The 21,501-nt window shown below is 45.3% G+C and overlaps 1 protein-coding gene across 1 annotated transcript in view; it reads left to right on the top strand.

The window, feature by feature from the left end:
• Positions 1-21,501, top strand: part of CACNA1B (calcium voltage-gated channel subunit alpha1 B) — a 1,091,759-nt gene that overhangs the window by 449,583 nt on the left and 620,675 nt on the right. Inside the window, exon 5 of the mRNA XM_086921120.1 lies at positions 14,793-14,942. Coding sequence (XP_086777246.1) covers positions 14,793-14,942 — 150 coding nt within the window. The remainder of the gene's footprint in view (positions 1-14,792; positions 14,943-21,501) is intronic.

Raw genomic sequence — 21,501 nt, 5'->3', positions numbered from 1 at the left:
TGAGCTAGGTTCAGGCCCGAGCCGAGCCCGGTTGCAGCTTGCGGAATCAAGACCCAATAGCTGTTCCATGGTAACGCGTACCATATCGGTAACTCCGGTGTCGCGTTATCAAGGCATGTCGAGTAAGGTGTCATACGAATCGGGGTGCTGCCCTCTCACCAATTCTGGCGATGAGGTTAGCATCCCACCCTTCTAGAGGGACACGACATGTACGTAACTGTGAACCCCGGTTAAAGTTAACTGAAGCCTCAGCTCCACAAAATGGATGCTGCCACCACAGACACGAGTCTGACCTCCTGCTGCTGGGAGTCCTTCCAGCGAGGAGCACTTGGACAAAGGGTTTCCTGTCGAGGGCGGTGTTCGCACCGTGCCAGACAGGGTTTGTGTATTCTGGGTAGGTAGGGCTTTGGCGAGAAGGTGACTGCGGAGTGGCACCCCGGTGCTCACTACGCATCTGCCGGTTAGAACCAGTTCCAGGGGCGACGGCCCTGGCCTGGGGAAAGTCCGGCAGGGGAGAGGGGTGTAACTACCCCCCTTCCTGGTCCCACCCTTAGGGCAGGACCTAGTCATGTACCCACCCCTTTCTTTAGAATAAAGACCGGAGCGGGGACCCTTCCAAATTAGATCATCTTTGATTCAAGAACTACTTTCTACGAAAGGACATTCAAGACTCTTCTCAAGATTTCTCCCTTGTGACTAAGGAGTAGTCACCCTGCATCAGCGGGCACCAACTAAGAACTCTGCGGTTTGCTGTAAGTCCTTCCTCAAGGAATCCGACGGCCCAGCTCGACGAGAACCGGCTTCCCTGGCACCTCTGACCTCTACCCACGTCATCAGCTCAGCTGTGATCTGTGGGTGCGACGAGACCTCGAGGGACCGGCCATCATCAGAACCTGCACGCTCTTAACGCCAGCACGACCATCGAGGTAACTCTCTGGTGAGTGCTCTGGGGTCCGAGAAGCCCCGACCCTGAGCCGCTCCAGCACCGAAGTGCAGTCTCCCAGCATCTCCACGATCTGCGTGGGGCCCTTCTGCTCGCTGCTCAGCACGTTGTCTGGTCACTAGCCGCTGGCTTGTGCCCTTCTGTGACGACATCCGAGAATCATCACTGCTGGTCTGGTTGCTCCAGACTGGCCCTTGCTTCCATCTTTGCGAGAAGCACCCCGGACCCTCCTGGTCCACTCAAGACGCCATCTTAGGCCCACCACGTGGCCCTGAGAACTGCCAAGGCTTGTTGCCCCATCCTGGGCCCAGCGACGCCGACAGCATCATCCTTCGTGGGACAGCTCGCACCTCCGCCGTGGTCGCCGACAACGCCTCCTGGTCCGTGAGACTGCAGAGCCTAGCGTCGCCCACTCACCTGGTCGAGGTGACGGCCAACCGGTGCCTTCCTGGTACCCTCTGACTACTGGCTAGTAGTACGAACTTGGTCCCCTCTGCTTTCAGGTTTCATCAATCTCAGATCCAGGCTTGGATCTCTACGAACTATTCAGCACTGGTCGCCGGCCAGCAACTCCTTTTCTTCCGGCTCCTGGCTCGTCAGCGAAGACCCCGACGCCTGTAAGACTTGTGCAGCCGCAGCCCTCGTGGCTAGGTAACTCGGCATTTCGGTGCCTGCATAGCCTCCTTACTCTAGGGTCCTGAGTCCCTCGCTTCCGACTTGCCTTATCGGGTCCGCCCGAGACCTTAATCTTTCCGTGTCCTCGGACACTTGTTTTAATTGTGCACTTGAAGTATTTGCTAAAGAGATTTGGTTTGTGCTTAGTACCCTGTCCTCATAAAGAGTACAGGGCTGTTGTGATTCTTAATAAATATACTGTTTATTTTCATAACACTTGTGTGGTGTCCTTTCACTGGGTGTTCAAGGGGTACATGTGTGGTAAACAGCTGGCTTAACACGCCCTCTCGAGTCTTTAGCCTTAGACTGCTCGTATCCACGCTACTAGGATAGCTGGTCTATAGGTTGACTTTCAACCAAACACCATAAGGGTCGTTGGAACGATACATAGCGGTCGCTAGAATAGCGAACGTTGCATATCGGGCCAACTTCTCACAAGGTCCTCATGCAAAATGTGGCCAGGGTGTTTAGGGGTCCGGAGGAGGACCGAGAATTGGGGATACAACGCCATGTGCTGTCCTATATCGTCATGCAGCAGAGACTTGAGTTGCGGGGCCTCACTATGGAGGAACGGACACTCAGGCTGTGCTGGCAGAGGAGCCTTAGGAGAGCAAAGGCGACGCGGCCTTATGCGCCGGAAATTCCGATCGGTATGCTGACGGCCCTGCCACACGGGGGTGATTGGTCCCCATTGCTGGAGTGGGAGGAGGCGGGCCTACAGGTGGTAGGCGACCTGTACATCGATGGGGCTCTGGTACCCTTCGCGGTGCTTCGGGAACAGTTCGGGCTGCCTGACGGGGGCTTCCTCCTGCATGCGGCGGTGGTGGCGGCTATACAGAAGCACTGGAAAGGAGGGCTCATGGAACCGACCACGACTATGGCGTGCCAGTATGTGGTGATGGCGGCGGGCACATTCAAGGCTGTGACATGCCTCCATAACAGGATGCTGAACGAGGGACTGGAACCGCTCCAGGGGCTCAAGGCTAAATGGGAGGAGAGTGTAGGCAGGCCCATCCCAGACACGGCGTGGGGTCACATTTTACGGCGCACGTGGAAAGGCACGAGAAATGCGCGCTTCCAGCAAGTGCATTTCTATGTGCTCCATAGGGCCTACCTGACCCCCGAAAAAATACGGCGGTACTTCCAGGTACAAGACGCTCGGTGCCCGTGGTGTTCGTCTCCAGGAGCGGACATGGATCATTTGTTCTGGGGTTGCCCGCATTTGGAGGCCTACTGGGCGGAGGTGGGGGACCTACTAAACGAAGTGACCGACAGGGAGGTGGATTTCGATATGGCGGCGTGCTTGTTGCTCTGGTTCCCGCACACCAAACACACCAAGGTGACGAGCAAATTTATTGATCTGGGTCTGATATTGGCGCAAAGGGAAATATCATGGCATTGGAAGTCCAAGGGCGGGCCGTCAATACGGAGGTGGAAGAATGAATTGCTGCGATGGTCTGAATGCGAGAGTGTGCTCCGGATGAAGCAGGCTGTCAAGCTTGGTAATGAGAAGGCCCTGGATGTAGCGCGTGCGTGGGAGTTGGTGGTACAGGCTTTGCGTGACTCTTTGGTGTAGGATGAGGACTGAGGGAATGGGGCCAGTGGACACTGCGGGGCTTACGAACACACAGTTGTCATTGACACTGTAATGGGGTCCATCCAACACATCAGGACGAAGCACACACCATTAGCAGTTGCCGGGGTGGGGACATCGGGGGGTTGTTCAGTGGGAGTTTGGGGTGGGTCGGAAGCCAAGTAGCTGGTTGTCTGCGATGGCGACTTCGAGTTAAGTAGGGCCGGTAGGGCACTGTGCGGAGTAAGAGATGGCTGGGGGGAGCGGCCAGACATGATAGGCTCTACAGCGCTCGGGGTGGGTCCGGAAGCGGACAGTAGCATTGCTCACGTAAGTGGAATGGCTGACAGAGGCATTGTTGAGGGTGGGGGGGTAAAATGCAGATACGTAAAACGATCTTTCGACCATGGTCCCTAAGGGACGCTCACCGTGATGTTTTCCTACTAAGTAGAGTACTATGCCGCCCGGCCTCCGGGATGCGGGCTGAATGGCTGTGTATGATATACGTTTTACTGTTGATCGGGGGGGACGTCACGAGTGGACTGGTTGACTAATTGTATTCTGTGGTTTCTAACTCTGCAATAAAAACAAATTTAAAAAAAAAAAAAAAGGCAGACAGCTGCACTGTCTGGTAGGCGGCGACTTAAAAAGGGCATGTGCGGTTGCTATCCATTTCCACTTTATCATGAAAAGGCACATTGGCAAGACTTTGGGGTTAAAACAAGATTCCGTCCCCATCTCTCAGTCTCATCCTGACTTTGAAACTATATTACCACAGTAGTGCTTGACATTGTTCATGCTTCAAGCACTTCCCCCTGCTGGAGAGATTCTTGTATACCTGACATGACTATTCTGTAATGGATATAGTTGCTTCTTAGATGGGGTACCTAACAGACAGTGGCGGCTCGCACAGGTGGGGAGGTGAAGCAGGGCGGGGGCAGGGTTGGGTGGGGGGTATTGGAGTGTGACATACGACTGGAAAGTTGTGAGTAAGTTATTAAATAAATAAAATCACTTACTTTGCACTCGCACCATCACTGATTCTGCGATTCTGCAAGTGCAAAGTAAGTTCCTTTATTTATTTAATAACTTACTCTTGACTTTCCAGTCGTATGTCACTCTCCACTACCCCTCCACCCAGCCCTGCCCCGCCCCGCCCCACCCCCAACGTCCCAGAGCATTTCCTGTGTGAGCCGCCACTGCTAACTGACAATGCCTGCGACTGGCAGGTTTTCTTCAGCTGCCCGTGACGGGGTGCTGTCCAGCAGTAATTTGTTCTCATGTTGTCTATAGTAGGTTGCTAATCGTTGTTTCTCCAATGACCCAAGCTACCTTGGACACGATCTCTGTATGGTCAAGAGTTAGTAGCCTGATTGAAAATAAACATGTGGCAAGGAACACACTACACACGAATATCTTACACCTTAGTGAGACTCTCCGAACAGCAGGCAGTTAGTTTGCACTTTAATGTAAGGCTGTGCTGCTTGTGTGCGGTCTACCATCCGATGCTTGTATGGGGTCTACCATCATTTCACTGGGCCCGGCTGCTGCACATTTCATTCTCTACCATCTGCGACCATGTGAACATTGCACAGCGTCACAGCCTTCCTTTTATTTCCCATACAACCGACGACATGGAACTCTAAGTCAGACAACATCGCTTGATTCAGCCTACTTGGAATCAGTGTGGGTGGCACCCTGGCTGCCCTATGGTGCACTGGTGCCTATACCCCGGGGGCTGGAAAGTGTTGGGCTGTAAAACCAGCCCCCAGTTACAAAACTGGCCTCACTCCCTGCAGCCCCCCGGGGAAACGCCCAGTGCCCAGTATTGCTAGTGACGGCCTCGTTCGAAGCCATCACGGTTCATGTCATAGAGCAAGGTTCATACTGTTCCTTGCTTTATGTTCTGGCCAAATAACAGGGATTATGTCTTGGTGTGATTGAGCTTCAGCTGAGTGCTGGACATCCAAGTCTGGATGAAGTGCAGACAATGTTTGAGACAGTGGATGTCTGGGGTGGAAGAGACTTTCAAATAGAGTTGTGAATTGTCAGTATTTTGCTTTAATGTTGAATGTTTTTCCTGTGAGCAGAGCTGGAATCTGCTCCATGTATAGGTTGAAGATGATATAGGACAGCATAGAATCCTGGGGAACTCTGCAGGCATTAGGGCTCGTTTGAGACCTTTGAGATGCCCATAAATTAACTGGTTTTGTTTGGAAAGAAGAAGAACAAGTAAAGGACATTGCCAGTGAATCCCATTGGAGACTCCACAAAGTGGATGACGGTGACTTGGTCGGCTGTGTTGAAGGCAACCGAGAGGTTGAGCAATACCAGAGATTATCTGCATCTGTGATCAATAGGGTGTCATCTATGAGGTATGAGGTAGTGGGATCTGTGCTGCTGCATGATCTGAAGCCAGATTGGTAATCATGCAGGAAATGGCTGGTATTGATGGGATCTTCGGGTTGAGTGTAGGCTGCTTAATTTCAGGGAAAGTGGCTTTGAGTGAGTTGAGCATTTCAGGGAGATCTGCATGAGATAGGGATTTGAAGGGTGACCACTGAGGAATTTTGCAAGAAGGGATGGGTGTTAGATGAGAAGCATGCTTGGTGTTGTCGATGTGCTGTTGAAGCTTCTGTATTTTTTCCCCAAAGTGGAGGTTGTTGGCATTGAACTTGTCTATGAAGTGTGGAATCGGAGGGTCAGAAAAGGGTTGATGCAGTGCTTGAATGCCTTGAAGAACATTCTGCTTCTGTTGGCAGCTTCATTGATGGTGCTGGTGTAATACTTTCTTTTGGCTGACCTGAGGATCTGTCTGCGTGTTGCATGGAGAGACTTTATCATCATGAGATCACTGGGAGTTTTGTCTTTCTTCCACTTTCTTTCCTGTCTGCGAATGGAGCGTTTATTGTCAGCGAAGTCTTTAAAGTTGCATTGTGCTGAGGGTTGGACCTGTACTTGCCTGCTTTTAGTTGGAGATTAGATGTTCACATAGTTTTCACACAAAAAAAGGTTGAAGTCATTTAGAATGGTGTTGGCATCAGAAATGGAGCCTGCAGGCGAGCGATGAGTTCAAGCATTAGGTATCAATGGAGAAGTCGTTGAAAGATCAGAAGGTCTGGTATTCTCGGTTCAGGGGACTGCAGTTTCTTGGTAGGACGTTGAGCAGGGAAATAGCGAGGGCAAGGTGAAGTATATCTTGTGAAAGATATCTTATGGTTTCAAGTAGGTGTAATACATGTGTACTGTATACAGCGAAATATTGATGCTGTAGTGGGAAAAGGCACTGCACAGTTTCATATAAGTCACTTGTAAAACTGGCTGTTGATCAAATATTGATAGATTTCAGCCTTCCCATAACAAACCTCAGCATACTATTAAATGCAGATAGGCCATAGTACGTCCTTTGTTTTAGCTAATGAAGATGAATTTTCACAGTGCAAAGTTCAGAAGGAAGACAGATGAAAAGCTAATTCTCCCTTATTTTGTTTAAACAACAGTGGTAATTTTGTTCAGTGGCCTGTCATTTACATTGTCGTTTGGCCCTGGTTGCAAGGATTGTGATGTTGCAGCTCAGCTGTAATATGTAATTACAGTCAGGACCTAATTTGTGTAAAAATAAGTGAAGGGATAAACTGTTTCTTAGGAATCCACCATAATGACTGGGCTGCCAAATTCCAAGGCTACTTAGTTTTGATTCCTTCTAATGCCTCTTTCTTGTACCACCCTACACTTCTTGTCTATATCTCAATCTTGTAGGTTATTTTTATCCTTTCTTTCTCCTTTTGTCAATATTTTGCCTTACTGCCTTTTGCTCTGGTTCAAGATCTAATGTTGACAAATAAGTCTATGTCCCCATAGATGAGTGCCAGGTTTCACCACCGCCACCCATCAGCACAAATTATGCACTGAATACAGTAGGGTGACAATGCCATTTTTGTATTACATGTGAATGGTAAGATCACAAATAAACTTTAATAAAAAAATTAGACACTGTTTCTACAATTATTTTAGCTCTCATGTATTACAGCTGTACTGTATTTATACTGTCATCAATTGTATAGAGCTTTCGGAGCCTTCCGGGTCCTGATGAGTTTTTCACAACAATTCTCTTGCTAATCACACACAGTTGCTTTTTGCATTTTAAAAAAAATCTGATGAATGGCCCACTTGGAGGCAGAAAGATACAAGAGATAATCTTTGATCCCTGGTTGGTTAGCTCCTGCATGACGGAACTACGACATTGAATGGGAGGCGGAAGTAAAGGTGTGATGTCAAATAGGCACATCACTTCCTTGCGATAATTGCACATTTTCTTTTTAAAACCTTGAGTGATTTTTAATTTGTACTCTCAATCTCCAGAGTCTCTTTTTTTTATATTCTGAGAAGAATATTTTCTCTTTGTAAATCACATAATTCAGTTATCTTAGGTACATAGGCTTCGAAATGTTGATTATATGGAGTTTCAATGATAGGTTTCCTCCTTCGATGTAGTGGGAGGCTATTACCAGGGTGCACACTTCCAGTGGCAAGACAACTATAACATGCATACTTTTAGATTTGCCAGGAGGGAGTTTATTTCGGGCAGATTAGTCCAATATACATTAATTCAATGCACATTACATTATATTACCAGTATCCATCAATGTGTATCGTGGTGGCTGGTGTGGTACGCACACATATGCCCTCGTTGTAAAGAGCATGATCTATTCAGAACCATGCTCAAACCAACGAGATCAAATATGTGCAATCGTAAAATTATGCAAACTTTTTGACCACATGTCCAAAGGGATCCAAGATGAAATAGTTCTAATCATGTGTAGTATCAAAGACGATATGACGGGATCGGAGTGAAAACGAACTACCATTTGTGGCACACCAGATTTCTTCTTGAATCTGTACTATTGACACAGAACTACTGGCACGACGAACAACCATTCACAAATCCAATCATTTTGACTTAGTATAGTATTTCAATCTAATCAGAGGATTGTATGACAGTGTAATGATGCTATTATTATTGACTATATATTTAAAAAAAAGTTGCACCCAATACAATGTCTACCACTACATCGTCATGGTAGGCATACTATTTCAGTTTGTACCTCTGCAGATATTTACTTTGCAATATAGTAGTTGAGTTAATGTTGCAGATGTGATATTACTGCCTTGCGATGTATTGTTCACCGTATAGTAAGAGTGAATCCCTCAGGATAGTTATATAGTAGAGGGAAGGATGAGTGTTCAGTTTTGCAATGTGTGTTAATAGTGCCTCATGGTTATTGAAGGCTTGCAGGTAAGATACAAACATTATTAGTATTTCCTAATGGAAGATGGCGTGAGTTTAAACCCCCAGCCAGATGCACCGAATTACTAAGTAAAATGGAAGTGTCTCAGGCACTCAGATCCTCTTTCATGCGGGAGGGTAATGAGGAATTGGTCGATCCTAAGGGGTGTGGTCAACACAGCTCCCTTAAAAGAAAGAGATCTGCCTCGGAATGTGTAAACGGAGAGTATGCCCTATTTATATTTAAGAGGGGTTTGGTTCCACATTCTTTGTTTCTGTTACTCCTAGAGGAACAAGGCCTCTTGCCATCAACCAAGCACTCCCTCATCACATCTCTAACAGTTGTATGTTACCTGTCAGAAGGCAGTGCCGTCCAGTCTGAAAATATCTTCTGCTCGTCCCTGGAAGCAAAGAGAAGAATCCTGGAGTCCATCTGAGATACTATTATTACAATGTCCACCTCTCGCTCTCCTCCAGCTCCCTCATAGTTGGCACTATGTGTCAATCAAACAGTGCCTGCCAGCCCCCATCCTGGGAAGCTTCGAGAGGGCTTCATGGGAACTCTAAATTAAATCAGTTTAGCCCCAGTCAACTTTTTTCATCAGTAGTTTTGGGCAGTCTGGACTTGTTTCTTGAGCTAACTACAGCTCTGCTATCTACCTTCCTCCCCAGCCAGAGTCCAACTCTCTAACATTTCTTCATCATTCTACAAGGGTAGCACGCCCACTCACGATTATGTATTGTTCGTACTGAAGTAACTACAGATGCACTCTCCCTCTTATATTACCAGCCGCCATACCCTCTTGCTGCTCGGTTCTCACCTCCATTAGAGTGTACTGTGTGATCTGTAGGATAGCCAAGCACAAGGAAAGTCTTCCCTATGGACCTTTTATATAAAGTGGCCCATATAATACCCATCACAACCCCTTCATGTATGAGCATTCATCCACAGGGGCTGCCTGGAGAGAGGGTGTTTGAGCCATGACCAAAGTCTAACAAGTCCTTCTATTCATTCTGTAACCTAAGACCTTCTCTTCATCCTGTAACATGGGTCCGTCTAACACGGCCTTCTCTTTATCCTGTAGCTTAGCTCAAACATGCCCTTCTTTCAGTTACCTAGCTCAAATACAGTCTTATCTTTATCCTGTACTCTAGCTCTAACATGGCCTTTTTTCATCCTTTAACCTGGCTTTAATGTGGCCTTCTCTTTGTTTTGTATCTTAGTTCTAATATGGCCTTCCTTTCATCCTGTAGCTAAGCTCAAACATGACCTTTTCTTTTATCAGCTACCTAGCTCAAATCCAATCTTCTCTCCATCCTTTAACCTAGCTTTATTATGGCTTTCTCTTTTGTTGTGTTTCCTAACATTAATATGGTATTATCTTCATCATGTGACCTAGCTCCAACATGGCCTGTTCCTCTTTCAGCAACCTAGCTCTAATATAACCTTCTCTTCATCCTCTAACCTAACTCTAATGTGGCATTCGCTTCATCCTATAACTTAGCTCTAGTCCTTTTCTTTTTTCAGAAGACTATCTCTACTACAGCCTTCTCTTCGTCTTGTAATCTAGCTATAATGTTGTTGTCTTCTAACCAAGGTCTAATATGGACTTCTCTTTATCTTATAATCCAGCTTTAGTGGGGTCCTTTCTTCTATCAGTAACATTGTTCTAATATGTCTTCTTTCTAAAACTATAGCCCAACTTTAATACAGTATTTTTTTTCCATCTATGACCTAGCCTTAGTAGAATCCCTCTCTCGTCCATCTATGTGGCTTGTGTAGATTCAGCTTCCCACCCTTTGCTATAGCCTTAGTAGAGATTCCATCCAAGCCCCAGTTCTAGCCTTATTAGTGGTTGATGTTCATCCTCCAACCTTGCCTCAGTAGAGGCGGCCCCCCCTCAAGAGGTTAGATTGTAAAAAAACATAAGTGCTGGGGCTCTCGTCAGGAGGCAGCTTGCACCAGGATATTTCTCCTGAATCACAGTCTAAAATAGAGCCAACTACTAACCAGGAAGTGAAAAGAGGATGTGACATAATGGATAGAGCTGCTGCCCTCGAAGCTGGGGAACCAGGTTTGAGTCTCGACATCAGCTCAACATCCTGTGATTCAGAGTAAATACTTAATCTCCTTGTGCCTACCAAAAACGAGTGTGTCCTTAACTGGTGCTCATGAAAGTATATGGCTGGTGTTGATGATTAAGTACCATTGCTAATTACTGGAAACCACAGGCTCAAATTAAGCACTGCCCCCACTATCTGATCTAGACTTCGTAAAAAGATGTACCCTTCAAAGAGTAATATTAGTGTTTAGGCTTCAGTCTTCATCTTGTGGCTGGCATCACAAATACTCTCAAAAAGCTTGTCTTTTGTCAGAGTGAAATTGTGCTTTCATATAGGCAGCCTAAGGCTGCACTTCATGCTCTTCTGGACAGACTGCACCTTAGTCTCAGAAGTCTGAAGCTTCTCTGGTCCACCTGAGAGAATCTAATCATGTCCAGGTTTTTTCTCTTACATTCTGAAACTTGTAGTCAGTCCTTATTTATTAGGGATAAAGAGAACTTCAAGTTCCAAAATGCAGAGTAAAAACATAGATTAGAACAGCTATGCACACCTGGACCTGTGGAATTTGAGCATTATGTGGTCTTTTCTCTGCAAAAGAACTTCAACGCAGTGTTGGTGTACATCTGGAACAACAATTTTGATATTGATGACTGTGGATCATATTCCATTCTAGCTTAGAATTTCCTCTCTAAAGCTCTGGGGAGACTCAAATAAAGTCACTAATTTCTAAAAAGAAAGCAGCCAGAACAATAGGGCAAGAATTGACTAAAATCTGCCTGAATCGATCTACATTCTGTAATGAGAGATGTTCTCCCATTTGGCATTGATGTGCTAACACACACAATAGCCCCTAGCACTGCTAAGATAGTGCAGGGGGTTAAACATTGTTTTGCAATGATGTATGGTCAGTCCGAAAGTTTACAAATGTAAGCCTCCACAATGTGATGCAGATTTCTTCTTGATTGGGTAAGTACCATGATTACCACGGAGTCCTCCGTTACAGGTTGGGCAGGATGGTATTCTCTAGGGAGGGTGCCACCTTGTATGATTCTGAGTGATCTGGTATTCCTACTGGGGTGGGTGGAATTCACCGAGTGTCACTCCGCAGAATTCTGTGGAATTACATAAATACTCTGTGAGGTTATGCGTGGTTCTGCGAGTGGGTAGATTTTGCCATGTTGCGATGCTTGTGCTGATTTTTAGCGCTGGGAGCTTGTTCCGCACTGTAAAATCAGTGCGAATGGCACCACACTGCATGCCAGAGGGCACTGCTTCTTTCTGCCACTCGAGTTCAATTTCTGATCGAGCAGCAGCGTTCTCAACGCGTATCAGAGAAATCTCACCAGGAGGCCTTCTTGCGCCCAATAATAGCGTTAGGGGATGCAAAGTCTTGCCCGCGCTCCCCAATTTAATGTTGGTGAGCTGCTCACGAGAAAAAACTCCACCACGCGGCGGTTGATGGAGCTTTGCCGGAACTCTGCATTCCAAGCGGAACATAAGGTGGGCAAAACTCAGTAAACTCTGCCGGTCAAGCGGAATTATTCTCCCACCCCTACTTCTGACAGCCAGATTCAATAGGTGCTAAAATATCAATAAGGTTTTACCTAGTGCTTTTCCACAGCTGATAAACCTACATACAGATATGTTTACATTTTCCAGTAGGTCACAGCTGGTGGACACCATAAGTAGAACCGGTCCTGGACTTGGGAATTGGCATGAGGCATAGGTCCTGGTTTTCCTGGGTTTCTATGTTATTTCCCATTCTTGGATATCTTACTATACTTCCCATGATACAAGGACGGAGAGATCGGTTGGGATCATTAATTTCATCCCTTTAACCACTCCCCAGAATTCCGGTGAAATAAATAACGAGGCTACGAGTTGAACATTATTAATAGTACCACGCTGTGAAATTGTAATCTGGATCACAAAATTATAATTTGTGGTATTGTCAGTCTTAGGAAAGTATCTCAAGGCCATTTATGCTTCCAAAAGCCCCCTCATATTGTGGCATCCTGCTCAGCCGTATATTTTGAGGTTTTCCTCTCTTTCATTAACCCGTTGCATGCTGCCGTCGGCCAACGGCCGATGCGGCCCCGCCCACCTTTTAGATTGCCCGCACTGTGCCGAAATAACTGCTGCAGTTAAGGCGTTAACAAGGACCGAAACATGCAGTTCTGCCAATATTCTCCCTTGTTTTGTTATTATTAGTTCTTGGCCATGCAGCTCAGATCATGGCACCTGTGGTTTCAGCACACATTAGAACATGGGGCACAGACATGTTTTGCTTCTATGTGCTGGACATGATCATCGTCTTGGACAAGGAGTCTGCTGTACAGACCTGAAGTTTATGTTTCATTGTATGAAATCTACTCTTACGGAAAACTCTTCTGTTTTGTTAGTTGCAGAGTAGACTGAAAATGAATTTGTCGGCGCAATAACTTGAGTCGGTACCTATATGCAACTGTGTATCTAGAACAGGCTCCAACAAGTAGCTCGTGGGCCACTGGTAGCTCTCCATCTACCTATAAGTGGCTCTCTAGTCTGCAGCCCAGACTAATAACTTAGATTATTTTTTGTAAATTATTTTTTTAAAGCGCACAGCTACCTCCGAAGTGGTTTCCGGGCGCTGGTGGCCCTCGGGAAGATTAAGCGAGCTATTGCCCAGCATCACATGGTGCTGGGCTGACCTGCCACCGGCGCCGGGGATCGAACCATGACCCCCGTGGTCCGGAGTCAGGCACCCTGGCCGCTGCGCCACACCTCTTCCACATTTCTCCACATTTTGCTTGCTTGAATTAACATATGTATACCAACACTGAAAATCAAGTTTTCGAGACAAAAATGTGTTGTGTTTTCAGAATTCCAAACTCATATTTGAAGAAAAATGGTTGAATTTCCAAAATATATTTAAATCTGATATGTGAGGGATAAATCATGCAGCGTTATTACTCATAATATTATGTTGGTGCGAGGGGCATTGTAACTATGGCTGTTTAATATTACGCATGTAGGGGCAATCTAAATTAATGAAGCCTTTTTACGTTACTGTGGCAACTCTTTCCGATGCACAGAGGTCATCACTGCTAACAATCTTGCAGGGAGTGGTCATCAATGCAATCTTGTCTGATGTGGTTATTAGTACAACATCATTCATATTAGTACCGCGGGATGATTGTAATTTAACATAAGTAGCTCTTATCACAGAAAAGGTTAGAGACCCCTGATCTAGAGCATGTTATGTTATGTTATGTTATTACTTTTTGTACAGCGCACAGCTGCCCCAGCGAAGGGGCGTCCTGGCGCTCTGAGAAGGCAAACACAACACAACATCACAAGACCGCAAAAAAACAATCAGGAATTAAACAAACAGAAAAGTTTTAATGGCCCGCCTAAACTGAAGTAAATCGTCAATTGCCCAGATCTCAGCCGGAAGGGAGTTCCACCACTTCGCGGCCAACACTCGAAAGGAGCATACATATCTAAGTTAGAACGAATACTAGTTATGACACTTGTGATACCCGTGGGCTCTGTCTCGGTTCTGTGATCTGAAACTGCTGCCCACTCTACTATGTCGTTAAGTTATGGTGTCAATGCACCATGCCAATACTGTATTTTAGTTGGTTATGGTATAAAAACAATAATTACAAAAAGTTGCAGAATAGGCTAAATGTGTTTTCCTTACTTCTTTAGCAAAACCTTTGTAACTCAAACTGAATTTTTTAGCAGAATTTCTGTCAAAGCTGGCGTTAGCTGGAACTGTTTCATAAAAAACTTTTTGAAATAAATGTGTACTAATGTATGGGGAGAATTAAATAAATAGGTACAAACTTGAGCATTACAAAAGTATGGAGTCCTTAAATTAAAAAATATAATATGATGCATAAAACTTTGGGGTTGGTCAACTAAACTGTAATAAAAGTTCTCGTGATTGTGTGTCAATTTGTGGTGTACGAAATAATTCATGTTTTTCATGGAGGAATATACTTTGCTGAAACAAAATGATAAATAAGAGTCTTTTGCACAATATGAACCCACAACCCTTGTGGAAGTGAAATGTAAGCAGCTGGACAACTACATGAGCGATTTCCCCACACTGGGATATTGGAGGAGTACTGCAGTTTGATAATTTCACACATCTGTACCGTGATATAGGTTGAGTAGACAGATCACCTCAGTGTAGAACATAAGTGAGCGTTACTTACGTCTGGCTGGTATCAATAACAATCTTCTCTTGTGCATTCCCACAGGTCTTCAGGTTGTCCTTAAATCCATCATGAAGGCTATGGTACCTCTGCTGCAGATAGGGCTTCTGCTCTTCTTTGCCATTGTCATGTTCGCCATCATTGGGCTGGAGTTCTACATCGGGAAGTTCCACAAGGCCTGCTTCTCTGAGTATGGTAAGATTTGCTGCTTGTGTTGTTTTGCACTGTTTTAGTAAGAGGTGTGACTAATGTGGGGGCAGCTGGTGCTTGAGGAGATTCATATAGAGCTCATATAGAGGTATGGGTCTTTATGGGATAGCAGACACCTTCCATCTAACTCAGTATTCCATTACTAGGCAATCTCACTCATCAGGAGTGGGTGTCACTCATTATGATAGATCCCCTGCTTAAAGGAAGTTGATCTTGCACATTTTAGGTGCGTATGACCCATCAAAACATGTTTTTAATCAATATAATACAGACTCACTCATTAGTTGATAGTCTCACTAATTTAAAAGGAACTTCCCCTAAAGTTAGTTACATTCATGGAAGTCTGTTTTGTTAATTGAAATTCAAATTAATTTGAGTTCTAGTTCACTGGAAGTCAGAATTAATCAATGGATGAACGAATGAACAAATTAAACTTTTTCTATAGTGCTCACTCTAAAAGTGAATCACCTGTAGATGCTTCCAGTGTCTTCGCAGATAAGAGCATTGAGGTACAAGGTGGTGAAGTAATTTGCCTAGAATCACAGAATTTGGGGTGACCTTATTCCATTGTTTGCAATTTAGCCATTAGATCCTATCTCCTCCAACAGCAGATTGGTCCTAGAAGTCAGCCTCATTCTTTTAAGGTCTGTTTTTTATTTGTTGGGTGTCAGTTCCAATAATTGATAGACGTGTCGGCTAGAAATCACGCGTGTTTAGTGGAAACCTGCCATGCTCACTGGAAGTCACTGTTGTTAAATGAACCCAGTTACTATTATATAAAGTTACACATTGGAAATTAGTCTCATTCATTTGGAAGTAATAAACATTGTTTTTTAGATATCAGTTTCATTTATTAAAAGTCAGTCTTGTTCATTAGTCAGTTTCATTTATTGAAAGTTAGTCCTGTTCACTGCTTGTCAAACCTATGTTGGTAAAATTGTTCTATTTAGTCAATCCTTACGTATTTAAAAATTGTACTTTCCAAAGGTTCCAGTTAACTTCCCAGCAGCGAGGGATATTCTAAACTATTGGTTGTTAGCTTGTTGTCTGGGGACTCCTGGGGATCCGCGACGTCTGCTAAGGAGGGCCGCAACTGCTTAGAAAATAAAATAATATTAAAAGATTATTAAATTGAATAAAAATAAAAGACAAAATGTAAAAAAATATTTTTTTCAAACGTTTTGGTAATGTGTTAGGAATTTGAATTTGGAGGCTAAAACTGAAGTTGATATTCTCAGATTGGTTTGTGGGAGCAGTGCAAGTGCATCAGACAGAAAGTGGTATGGACTATGAGTGATCTCATTGAATTTAGAAAAGCTCCAACCTTCCCATTAAAATTGATTATTTTAGATTATTTTGTGAATTAAGTAAAAATTGTTGGCATTCGTGTATTTGTTTGATTTATTTTTTGTTTCTGTAATTGTGTGTATTGTTTTGCGGTTCCTATCATCAAAATGACTTAGGCCGAGGTCCCCGGAGTCCAATAATAATTCAGTGGGGGTCCCCAAATTTTAATAAGGATTCAGTGTGGATCCACTGCTCCAAACCCCTCGCAAAGCACCCCAGTGAGAGCCTTTGGACGTGACTATGAAGCATGCTACTTCAGTGGATGAGGTCCTTCACCCTTTTTAAGAAAATCACCAATGAGTTCACCACTTTCTAAGGATCCTTACCTGAGGGTTTGGGATGCCAGGATGAGACCTTTGGTTGAGTGTCTTTTCATTCTTTGGATTTACACTGGATGACATTGGCCATTATTTCCAATGAGTGATCCCAATCAGCATCTCAAGGGTCAATGAGAAGTTGAGAGTTTCCTGCCGGCATTGTAAAGGCAAGAGACTGGCCATACCGGGCATCGGGCATTTCCCCCAGAGGCTGGAAGGGTGGAGTAGCGATTTTGTTACTGTGGGCTGGTTTTGTAACAGTGCAGCAGTAGTAAAAGCACCTCCTGCAGAGTTCCTAGTATATACAGCTGTTTTCAGACAAAAATAAAAGTTTTATGATGACTCTGGTGATTAACCTCATGGGTGCTGGTGACGAGCTGAGCTCGTCATGAGGCACAGTGGAGCTGCACTCATGACGAGCTGAGCTCGTCACGGCCGTTGGGATGTTCGCACGCGGGGGTAATTACCCCGCTGTGCTGAACGTTCTAAAAACGGGTGTGGCCGTGACGAGCTCAGCTCGTCATGAGTGCAGCTCTGCTGTGCCTCATGACGAGCTGAGCTCGTCACCAGCACGGCTGCGCCACGCGCGGCCCCCCTCCCCCTGCACAGGGGGGAAAAACACCCTGCAGCGAAGGGGTTAATGTACCTGCTGGAGACAGATCGGAGTTTTGTCTAGTAGCAGTTTTGAGTCATCTAAGGTAGCGCACAGGGTTAATATGCCTGCTGCAAAGAACATGTACCATGCAGATCACAGAACAATATTTTATGAGTGTAGCTCAGTGGGTTACTGCTTTTGTCACCGAGATACTTTTGTTAATGTGCAGTTCATAAGTTACAACCGTAACCTAGCATAGTGAGCTATGAACTGCCATCTAAAGAGCTGCATGCAAACTGCATGGTAAAAGTTAGAAACGTATGTTTTTCCCAGTATTTCATTATCTTAATATTGCTAAAAACGGTTTGTGGGTTTGTTTGTGCAGAAATACATTTTCAGTCAAACCAACCCTAACCACTGTGTTACGTTCTGAATCCAGAGTTTGTGCTTTTCCAGACCAAGCACTCTTAAACATGCCTACCAGTATGGATGACATGTGAATCATATACCCTGTAGTGCCCTTTGTCTTATGTAACAAATGTGGGATTACACACATATGATTCATTTTCTCTGTATGTATGTCTGTGTGATGTTAAGTGCTTCGACACTCTATTCTGGAAAGATTGGCACTATAAAACATATGAAATACATGTGAAAGAGGGGCTATGGAGAGATGAGAGGCACTGTTGGATGATAATAGTGACTCAATCCTTGAAGACCCACAACAAAGATTGTCATATCCCGGTGTTGTCAAATGCACCGTTTCCCCCAAATTTTCCAACCCCCCTGCCATCCCCCAGTAGTCAGGCTCACCCGCTATGTTTGCTCGCTTTGAATCATACAGAGGCTAGTCTGACAACATTTGCCAGGGCTGCTTTGGGTTCCCAGTCCGGCCCTGTGCAAAGGGGGAGCCGAGGCTGGGCACTTTTTGTGATAAAGATGGCGATCCATACATAGCCTTTTTATCATGCACTTTAAGCCCAGGGCACGCTGGCGTCAGCACCAATCCAAGTCACAAGCTGCACTCTTCCTGTCATTATCTGGGGGTGGCAGCACCCAGTTAGCATGGCAGAGGTCGGGAGCATGTTGCCAGTAGGGAGGAGCCAGGCACAATCTGCGAGCTGCTTGTCAGAATGCCGAGATCAGCTAAGTGTTGGGAACTTCCTGTGAGCTGGGCCAAGGCCAGGGCCAGGCTCTGCCAGCCAAGGCCAAGAAGAGTTTTCAAGATCCCAGTCATGAGGTTAGAGACAAGGGAGAGGTAGGAAGCTTTGAACAGGGCAGGAGCCAGGGCCCTCTTTGCTTTGATGTGTAGAGAGGTGTAACACAGGCCCAGCACATTCATATTGGCTGTTTAGGTGAGTCCTTCCACCTTGCTGAGAGTGTATGAGGTACAATTTTATAACTGAAATCAGTTGATTAGTGGCCCAGTAGCAATTTATTTATTTATAAAGCTTTATATAGCACAAACTTGACCCTAGATGGTATCAGAGCGCTTAACAATTGGTTGTGGAGAGGGAGACAAAAGCATCTGAATGAAAAAAGGATGCTACCAAAAAGCAAGATAAAAGCATCCATTTATTTTGCTTTTGTCTGAACTTTAGACAATGTGTTTGACATTTGTATGTTGTGTGCATTCTCACACCGCAAACCATACAAACGGCAACTTATTGGTTTTGCCAATGCTTATTTTCATCAGACAGTGGCAGTGCCAACCAGTGGGTGGGTGAAGCCGAAGCTCTGTGACTTCCTCTCAGCAGCTCAGAGGTGGAGGAGAGAGACGTCTCGCTATGTGCTCATGGGTAATATTGGCAGGGAGGGGAGGGTCTGACCGGGGTCCACAAGACGGAGAGAGAAGCTGTAAAAACGACCCATAATGGGTCCCAATATCTATCACTGCAGCCACGTGCTACATGCCGAACACAGAATATTTCACATTTCAGGGGCGTTCTTCTTCCTAGCTGAAGAATCAGCTGCTCCTTGTATGTGTCCAAGGATCTGGGCCCAGTGTGGAGTAGAGGTGGGTCTCCCAGCAAGAGCCCTCGAAAGCAGCACTCCCGAGAGGAGGGTGTCATGTTTAATCAAGAAGCATGCTAATCAGGTATATGCAAATTAACCTCATGCATATTTATCCTGGAAACACTTGAAATGCATACTGGAATTTCGTTCAGCATTACAGGATTGGAGGTGGCACATGCATTTGCTTTTCAAGACATACATTCAAATATAGTGAGTCCGTCCTGAACAGCCATGTCAAACTGTATAGATACCGTATCGATCATCAGAATCATTGATTTACCAGCCTGTCTTTAGAAGAGAAAACTTTAATAAATCTCAGTTCAAAACATTTATTTTAAAATAGCAGTTTTAACATAATTTAACGACTGGTGTTCGAAACTGCAGGATTTCGATCTGTAGAATTCGTGGAATTGTGAAAACCTTCGTGGACATAACATCTGTGAAGTGCGTTGTTTTTAATACATTGTTGGAATAAATATAGTTTTAGCGGAAATGTGCAAATTTAAGCTCACCTCCCCCCCAAAAAATTTCAAACGCAAATAAGCATGGTAACTTTTGTTTAAAAAAAATGCGATTTTTTTTTTCAAACTATTTCGCTGCAGGCTTGGACTATATTAACATGCTGCAGATTTTTTGAAGAAAAAAAAACAACCTTTGGCGTTATTTGTCACTATTTTACTTAATTCAAAACCTGCAAATTGAAACTTGTGCTGGAATGTTTCAATGAAAGGACAAATAAACAAAAATCATGATATCATAAATTTACCAGGTGGAAAGTTGCACATTTTCAAAAATGCCACTAGAATTCAAACTACACCCCTCATTTTATCCTGTACCAATATTTCTTGGCTCACAGCAGTATTCCTACAACTGCGTGTTTGCAAAGAATGCCTGTAAGAATGACGTGCCGCGCTTGACCTTTGACCGCTGGGCGTCTGCGTGCTCTCAGTTTGCCTAGCTTTGGCCAGGCTCAGTCGACCACACCTATAAACACTCTTTCCTCATCAGTAAAGCGTGGGTTAAAGGAAGGTGTGGGACACGTTTTAACTACAAGCCTTCATAAGGACCGTTTCTCATTAAACATAGGACCATTCCTTAATTTTAAAGAAACCTACTGGCAAAATGGCTTCGTCGGCGCTGCGTCAGTGCGGGTCTGGAAATACCTGCGGCCGAGAGTGAAAAACACATTTCCTGCCAGTTCTGCTGGTTTGTAGAAAGATGTTAGACACGGGTGATTTACTGCGTATGGCTATTTCGGGTGGATGTCGAGTGACGGTACCTGAGACGCAGAGCTAAATCTGGACTGGCGTGTTGTGGCAGGCCGGCAGGGGGCGTCGCCGGGGAGGTGTGTGCGGCTGTGTTTGTCTCAGCAGCCCCCAGCCGCTTAGGAGAATCTCGCTGTTACAACGCTTTTCTCACCACCGAGGTGACGAGTCAGTGTGAGTCTAATACCCGCTCATTTGCATACGAGTGTAAACATGGAGTACTACTTCTGATCACCTAACGGGTTGTTTTCAGCTCAAGACCAAGCCCGGCGTTATTTCAGAAGCCTTTGTTTGAAAAAGCACCGTTTTGTTGTTGTTGCTGCTACAACGTCGCACTGGTGACATGCACCGAACAGGGTGACAGGATTGGCGAAGCAAAGCTGTCACCTGACCCAGTGCAGTGATCGACAACTTCAACCAGTCGTGTGTCTGTGGGCGATGGGGCCTGGTAGTCAAAACACGTCACTGGGAAAAGGGAAATTACAAATCCCCGAATCCACAGTGCCTCTGAATTTGAAACCCAGGACTAGCTGTACGTGACCCTCACTCATGGGGCAAGCTGACAGCTAAGTTTGTTTGTGACTGCTGTCCCATCCAGCCCAGTCAAGGCCCCCCCCCCTGCTTGCTGTTGCTTATACAGAATCTGGGGGCATATCACCAAGGGTGGCAATAGGCAATTATCGCCGCTTTAGCGACCGTTTTCAGCCGCTAAGCAGCGATAATTCTATCGCTCTATTAGCAAGCTGTCGCTAACGTTAGTTAGCGACAGCTTATAGGCGATAGCGAGCGGTTTGGGGCTCGCTTTGCATGTCAGCGATATTTATCGCTAGTGACAAGAAAAGTGGGCAAACCCAACCTGTCAGCAACTGAAAGCAGTCGATAACATCACTATCGCCTATTAGCAAGGCAGGCGCGAATATCTCCAAATACTAACACCTGCCAAGACCAGTTCTTAGCCATGTTATCCAATGGGAGGTGGATAACATGGCTAAGAGCATTTCGTC

The sequence above is a fragment of the Lissotriton vulgaris genome, chromosome 5 (genome assembly GCF_964263255.1).
Source record: "Lissotriton vulgaris chromosome 5, aLisVul1.2, whole genome shotgun sequence".
Taxonomy (NCBI): Eukaryota; Metazoa; Chordata; class Amphibia; order Caudata; family Salamandridae; genus Lissotriton; species Lissotriton vulgaris.
Note: the sequence above shows the minus strand (reverse complement) of the source record. Positions and strands in the feature narration are given on the sequence as shown.